Below are 8,085 nucleotides of genomic sequence, written 5' to 3'. Positions count from 1 at the left end.
ATGTGCAAGATCCGAGGTAGGTGCAACTGGTTATCAGTCTGATGTGCACGCTTGATTTCTGGTTCAAGACTACACGGTGAGCTGTCATTTTGAGTCGTTCAGCAACAGCCGGAGTCTCTCTTTTGATTTATTTTCTGTCTATTCTATTTCAGATAGTAGAGTAGAAGTCTTTTGTATATTCCACTAGTAGCCCATACATTTGTGGCACCAGATTTTGGAACATACTAGTAGACTTGTGATTTTGGTTTTATTCCTATGTTCAAAAATACATTTAGCTGCTTTCGTTTTATCAATTTAAAATCTGTTTCTTACTAAATCTATTAAATTAAGGAACGTTAATTACTTGAAAAAACTTATTAAAAGGGAAAATCACTAGATTGTTCACTGTTAGCTTGCCTAGCAATGGTGCTAGGGTGCCATCACGACCTAAAATGGAATTGGGTCATGAAATTATTATAATCCATCAGGACTAAGTTGTATTTTAGTCACCAATTTCTAGTTAATGCACCTATAATAACCCGACAATCCCCCGTATGGAGCAACCATCATTTCGTCTGGTATGTACTCTCGAGTCACCACTCCTCCGAGTACGACGGAATGAATAGAGACAAGACTCACCTCCCCTTACTTTGTCAACCGCAGTCGTCTCAGTCCCACTAAGATGGCGAGAAAACTGACTTCCAAGACAGACGCTTTCGCAAGTGCCTGTCTGCGAATATTGAAATTATTCTTATATCAGAGACACATGTCATATAAATCTTACTAAGAATATAAATATAAAATTGGACAAAGTTACAATTTCCGTCCCAAAAAACATGTTTACCAATACTCAAAATAACATCCTTTCATACAAGAGAAACAAACAGGGGAAATAATAGAAATATTATTGTGAATATCAACGTTCAATATGGACTAAGCTGCAATTCTAGTCCCAGACTGCCATAAGTGGATACTCAGAGTAGAAACTCAACGCACAGTAAAAATCTACTTGCAGAATTCCATGACCCAAAAATTACAAAAACAACATATTAAGTTAACGCCTTTGAATCCGGTTTCAGTAGCCAAGGCTCGAAAATCCTGTTCAGATCGCTCTTTGCCTCCATGATATTGAGCCATCACGATCAAATCACATTGCAAGACGCCAACCACATCGGTGTCAGTGTTAGGTTTCACTGGTAGAATGGCCTCGACAACAATCACCTTTCCATTGTCTGGTAGAGCCTTGTAGCAGTTCTTTAGCAACTTGAGGTTGTGACTATCACTCCAGTCGTGAAGAATCCACTTCATTAAGAAACAAACAAATATTAGTCATTGTGGCACGTTATTTTAGTGGAGAAAAAGATACTAGTTTGTTTCTTCTCATATGTCTAAGCCTTTGTAGGGAGAATTAGATCGTATCTCTATTGATGTGAGGTAGCAGGTACCCAATAGAATTAGCCGAGGTGCGTGCAAGCTAACTCAGACATCATCCTCATAAAATATAAGTCGTTTTGGCACGTTATTACTCCCCTTCTCCAAACCCCCACCCCCTAATCCAAATTAATAAACCTAGACTTGTTTATTTTTGGCAATAAACCGTGAATATTACCATAACAAACAAAAACTTACTACAAACTATGAGCATCTAGAGTTCCAGACCATCTTCTAGGAAGGGTTCCCAGAACAGCTAGACCTCCGGAAGAAAAATAACAGCCAAAACCAACAAATATCTTATGCAACTTCTATTGATTACTTCCTCCACATCCAAATATTAGTCATTTTGGTAAAGTGACTTTGATTTAAAATTATTTGATATTTCACAAAAGAAAAAAAAAACAAGCAGCCCTTTATTACTTCTTCTGCTAAGCCTATTCGACTCCTCAAATATTTGGACGTACCTTCATAAAAATAGCATCTCCTTCCGGAACACTTTCAAACATATCTCCGCCGACATGTTCCACCCCTGCGATATTGTGATCACAAACTTAATTCAAGTTAAGAATTGATTGTATATGTACAAGAAAATCTTATATTAGTCGATAAAGCTATACCATTTTAGATGAGGTTTAATTCAATTTGATGTAATTACATAATCATGTAATGTGACATACTATGATCAGAGGCGGATCCAGGATTTCAAAAGGAGGGTGTACTGTTATGAAGAGGTGGATCTAGAATTTACATTTGATGGTTTAATTTTAGTCTCTTACCATGAACCCACTACACTTTTGAAATTATAGGTTCAAAATTATATTCTTTTTGAAATTTCAATGATTTTCACATATATATCTATACTCCGTGCCAAAAACAAGACCGCTCGAAGTGGAATTTAAACCGCCAATTTTACTTATAGAGGTACACCCCAATAATAATTGCACCATAGAAATCTTTATGCACGGGTGTACGCACATATATTTAAGTAATTTTGAAGAAATATAACTTTGTTATACATAGTTAGAGAGTAAAGCATGAGTTCACGTGAACCAATATCCCTTAACCTAGATACACCTCTAACTGTGACTCACTTCCTTTATGTCTACTTTATGAAGCTGAAAGCTATAATAGGAGTACTATTTAGCATTTCAGTGTATATAAGCTAAGGTAAATATCTAACGATCTCTCATGATGTGAATTAAGTAAATTTAACAACTGTTGGACCAGATTGTCAAAGTAAAGTAAAAAATAAAACAAAAATAAGAAGGTACCTTGATAGGAAGGGGCATGTCGAACAACATGTGGCAAATCAAAATTAGTGCCCTTAATTGTGGGGTATTTAGATGCAATCATCTTGAGGTTAATTCCAAGACCACCTCCAACATCAACCAAAGTTTTAAGGTTCTCAAAACCTTTGTAATTTTCAAGTATTTTTTTCATGACTACAGTTGTGTGATTGATCATCGCCTTGTTGAAAACATCATTGAATTTTGGGTCCGATTTTGAATATTTAAATGCATATACACCATGTACTCTGTCAAATAGAACTCCTCCTTCAAGAAATGCATCTTTTAATTCCAACCTGTAATTTAAAATTAGAAAGAAAGTCATATATGATCTAATTTTGTGGTGCCTCTTTTTTTTTTAAAAAAAAAGAGAGATTAATATATTTTTAATATAGTTTTCGATTTTATATTTTATTTCTTCAAACATTATTTCACTATCATATATTTGGTGAGAAATTGGTCAAATTGTGTCACGTAACAAAGACCACACATGATATATAAGCTTTTACACTAGAGAAATAAATAAAAACAATAGGACCAATATCTACGAGAAGAATTTAGTACAACATAGATTTCCTCAACTCCCACCTATGATTAAGGGGAAGTGCACAGTTAGCCACTAATTAAAGATGTCTTTATTCTTTAGCCAGTGTTTAAAATGTATTTACTTTTTAGCCAGTTCTTAATAAATTTTTATTCCCCGAACGAAAATACCCCTGTACTAGACATGGGTGCTGTATAAATATTAAGGACAAAGTGTCATGTATCTGCACCTTCCGTTGTTAAACTTTAGGACATCTTGTCCTTAACTTCATATGTGCAGTGTAAATGCTAAGTGTCTGGTGTCCTTAACTTCATGTGTGCAGTGTAAATGTTAAGGACATAATGTCCTTAACTTGTATTTGCACCTTCTATTGTTAAACTTTAGGACCTCATGTCCTTAACTTCATATGTGCAATGTAAATGTTAAGGACATGGTGTCCTTAACTTCATGTGTGCAGTGTAAATGTTAAGACATAGTGTCCATAACATTATGAGTGCTGTGTAAATATTAAGGACCTGATGTCCTTAACTTCATGAATGTTTTGTAAATATTAAGGACAAAGTGTCTTGTATTTGCACCTTCCATTGTTAAACTTTAGGGCATCATGTCCTTAACTTCATATGTGTAGTGTAAATGTTAAAGATATGGCGTCATTAACTTCATGTGTGCAGTGTAAATGTTAAGGACACTATGTTCTTAATATTTACACAGCACTCATGAAGAAAGGATAAAAACATCTTTTCGTATTAATTTTTATAGAGTAATGACTATTTTTGCTCAGCATTAAAAATATCGGATAAAAACTAAATACCACATTAAAAAGTGGCTATCCCACGCCATTTCTACTATGATTAAACCAAATTAAGGTCAATGTAAGAATCTAATTCATCTAAAAAAAGCCAAAAGTGGCCAAAAGCTTACCAGCTGTTAATGAACACTTTATCTTGAAGCAAAGCCAAAAGTGGCCCCATTGATGCACCATCTTCATCTCTAACAAAGACTTTTCCTACTTGTGACAAACCATACACTCTTTTCGATCCACCATTTTCTTACTCAACAATGGAACAAGTAAACAATGAGTAACTAGCCAAGGCAAAAAGCATCCTATCTAACATAGTAGCAGCATCAGGATTCTTGCAGTTTGGAATTTGAGTAACAATTTGAGAAGCTGAAAGTTTAGTGTCATTAGCTTTGGCTAATATTTCAAAAACTTCCAATTGAACTGTTGAATGCAATACAAAGGGGAGGACTGAAGATGTTAATAGTTGCATGGCATATGTGCAGTTACGCTCTTCTTCTATTTGTGTTGGTATTTGGCTTTTGGTTGAGGATTCCATAGCTAAAAATCTAGGGATAACAATGAGCTAAAAGAGTTGTAATGTAATTTACTCTTGTAGTGTTTCCCTTTTAGACCGTTTTCTTAGGCTTTTTATAAGTGTTTTGTGACTTTGGTTACGAATTGTCATATAGTTGAAGTCTGTGTGGTTCTCTTTTCTTGTTACTAATTAATTTCAACTTTTAAGGATATTTTTTATAGTTATTTTTTAACTTTACCCCATATTTAATCTTATAAATTAGCTTATGAGGTATGGATTGCTTAGAACCATATGAGTAACAGCAATTATATATTCTATTACGCACCTAGCATTGAACATTTGGAGTCGTCTCTACGGAGACATCTGATAAAATTGTAATGAACTTGCATTTGGAGCTGGACGATATAACAATAGTATTAAGAACCCAAGAGGCGAATGGAGCACTCGGGCATTGAGTTTATCCGGATCTATACTTTTAATGCGAAACATAAATATACATATGTAAATTGTATTAAATAGTAAGTTTGAACTTATGATTTTATGGATATAATAAATTTAATACTAAAAAGCTTTAAAGTAGAACCAAATTCTAAATCCGTCAACCTAATATTGGGTCTTTTTGTTTCCTTTGTGAGTTGCATTGTTGCTTCCTATGTGAGTTGTTGGTGCGTCGAAATCTGTCTAGTTGTTGGTGCGTCGAAATTGTGATGATTAGAAGATATATGTTATTTTGATGTTTAACTAATGAAATGCTTGCTGTGCTATTAAAATTCACTTCTGCTGCTTCAAGAGTTTTTTCTCATGATCCATTTCACATTATTGTTGAAGGGGGGCTTTGGAGAATAATAAAGTTGTTTTTTAGGGGGTTACGAGTTCGAGCTATGGAAGTAGCCATTAATGCCTGTATTAGGGTAGGTTGTCGACATCACATTCCATAGGTGCGGCTCTTCTCCGGACCTTACATAAATACAAGATATTTAATGCATTGGGCTGCCCTTTCCTGCTTCAAGCATTTTTCTTATGTTCAATTTTACATTATCGTTGTAAAAATTATATTACATTTTGTACTTATTTTATTCCGAGTGTAGAATCCATAAATTTCTCTGTTAATTAATAAATACAAAAAGCTATTTAGATTCTCTCTGAAATGAGGCATACAAAGGAATCACTATGAAAAAGTTTTGGAAGTTACAAAGAGAGGAAACTTTTAATACTTTTTATTTTTGTTTTTATTTTGCATAATATTGGTCTGAAAAAATTAAACTGAATTAAATATCCAATGAGAATTTTATATAGCGTACTCCAGCTTATTTGAGACAGGAGTGTAGTTGTGCTGTTGTAGAATGTATATGTAGCGACTCGACCGGTCGTTTTGCTTCCTAGAATCATGTTCCCCTAAATAAGATTTTCCGTACATGCTTTTAGTATTTTATGACTTGCGGGGATGATTAGTCCGGGATTTGGAAGGGTTTGGGTTGAAATCGGACACTTGGTTCCTTAAGGTTGGCTAAAAAGGCCAAGTTTGACTTCGGTCAACATTTTGAGTAAACAACCTCGGAATTGGGATTTGACGGTTCCAATAGGTCCGTACGATGATTTCGGACTTGGGCATACGTTCGGATCGAGTTTTGGATGACCCGGGAGCGTTTTGGTGCCTAATATTGAGAGATAGTTCTTTGAAGGTTTTAGAAGTTCTTTAAAATTGGTTTGGATCGGGTTTTGGTGTTATCGAGGTCCAAATGGAATTCCGAAACTGAGCATAGTTTCGTAGTATCATTTAAAACTTGCACGCATAATTTGGTGTCATTCCGAGTAGTTTAATTACGTTTCGGCGCACTGAGAGTAAATTGAAGAACTTGAAGTTCATGAGTTTGATTCAATTGGTTTTTGTCACGACCCCATTTCCCAAACCCGGTCGTGATGGCGCCTCTCGTGAAGACAAGGCCAGCCAGAACAACGCAAATACCTCTTTTAAAGCAATTAATTAACATTGAAAATTCTAACACATGCTTAATATAGCCAATAATGCGGAACATCGATAATAACAAGGGAAACCATCCCGACACAGCCCAAACCGGGGTGTCATAAGTCATGAGCTACTACAGAGTTTGCTATATGCCTACAAAGTGTAATATCCGATACAATAGTCTGAAGAAAACATAAATGATGTAAGATAGGGGAGACAAGGGGTTGTGGACGTCAACAGCTACCTCGTAACTCCTACTCGCTGCCTAGTCTAGAAGGAATCAGTGCTCAGGTGCGGACTCTGCTATGCCTGAATCTGCACACATGGTGTAGGGAGTAATGTGAGTGCTCCGACCCAGTGAGTAATAATAATAAATAATAACCGAAGACATGAAAACACATAAGTGCACAAGAAAATTCTATATCAGGCAGTAAATCACTTAACGCAGTAAACAGTAAAGAGTCAAATGAAATTTCCTTTTAAAAACAGGTAAATCAGGTAAAACAACAATAAATAGTGAGTAGAAATTTGCCCCTCGGGCCCATTATCAATCGCTCAGAACAGTATCAGCCCCTCGGTCTCAGTATCAGTCACTCATCATTATATCAGCCCCTCGGGCTCACTCTCAGATCATATGGGTACCCGCGCTCACTGTGGGTGTGCAGACTCCGTAGGGGCCCCTTACGGCCCAAGCGCTATATCAACATAAGGCCTGAAAGCCTTCTCACATCACTCATAAGGCCTGAAAGCCTCCTCACATCACTCAACATATCCTCACATATGGCCCTCGGCCTCACTCAGTCCAGAAAAACATCATAAGCCCCTCGGGCATCAATAAAATAGTAGTGCTCAGCCCAAACAACAGTGGGAATATCATTTAAGTCTCAAAGTTCAATTAAAACGGCTGAGTTTGTAAAGCAGTATAGTCAACAGGACTGATTTCAAGTAGTATATCAAAATATTGAGGAAACAGCGATAAAATCCACGAAGGATTCAAGTAGTCGGCACGAAGCCCAAAATATGGCAATAGGCCCAAATCATATTGATAACAAACAAATCTCAGTCAAATACGCGGTAAAATACCAATCGGGACGGACCAAGTCACAATCACCAGCAGTAAACAACCCCGAGCCCGTCATTAAGCCCGTGTTTCACCTCAATATAGCACTACGTTGTGCAAATCCGGGGTTTTAAACCCTCAGGATATCATTTACTATCATTACTCACCTCAAGCCTGCCAAAATCCTAGCTCGCTATGCCCTTGCCTCTCAAATCGGCCTCCTCGCGTGTCGAATCTGATCAAAACCACAATGAATACATCACAATAGGCTAAGGGAACATAACCCGATTGAAAAAAATCGAAAAACATCGAAAATCATGAAATTTGTGAAACCCGAGCCCCGGGCCCACTTCTCGAATTCCAGCAAATTTTACATCAACGGATTCCTTATCTCACCACGAGTCTATGCATTTCAAGAACTCCCAAATCCGAGCTCAAATGACCCATCAAAACCCAATTTGAAATACAAAAACTCAAGCCCTAGTTCTTCCCCCTTTTTG

At 36.5% G+C, this 8,085-nt stretch overlaps 1 protein-coding gene across 1 annotated transcript; it reads right to left on the bottom strand.

Moving 5' to 3' along the window:
• LOC109238560 (caffeic acid 3-O-methyltransferase 1-like) lies at window positions 882-4,677 on the bottom strand. Its single transcript, XM_019405044.1, has 4 exons — window positions 4,297-4,677; window positions 2,685-2,995; window positions 1,878-1,942; window positions 882-1,281 (listed from the first exon to the last, which is right to left on the bottom strand). Exons 1-4 carry the CDS (start codon window positions 4,578-4,580, stop codon window positions 985-987), a joined length of 957 nt encoding a protein of 318 aa, XP_019260589.1. The 5' UTR covers window positions 4,581-4,677; the 3' UTR covers window positions 882-984.

This window comes from Nicotiana attenuata, chromosome 1, assembly GCF_001879085.1.
Source record: "Nicotiana attenuata strain UT chromosome 1, NIATTr2, whole genome shotgun sequence".
Lineage (NCBI taxonomy): Eukaryota > Viridiplantae > Streptophyta > Magnoliopsida > Solanales > Solanaceae > Nicotiana > Nicotiana attenuata.
Note: the sequence above shows the minus strand (reverse complement) of the source record. Positions and strands in the feature narration are given on the sequence as shown.

Bases quoted from the DNA above. Each gene is read 5' to 3' on its own strand.
- LOC109238560 (XM_019405044.1), bottom strand. From the start codon at position 4,580: ATGGAATCCTCAACCAAAAGCCAAATACCAACACAAATAGAAGAAGAG. The intron at 2,996-4,296 runs GTAAGAAAATGG...TTTAAATTACAG, and splicing joins TTTACTTGTTCCATTGTTGA to GTTGGAATTAAAAGATGCAT. The intron at 1,943-2,684 runs GTACCTTCTTAT...ACAATATCGCAG, and splicing joins ACATGCCCCTTCCTATCAAG to GGGTGGAACATGTCGGCGGA.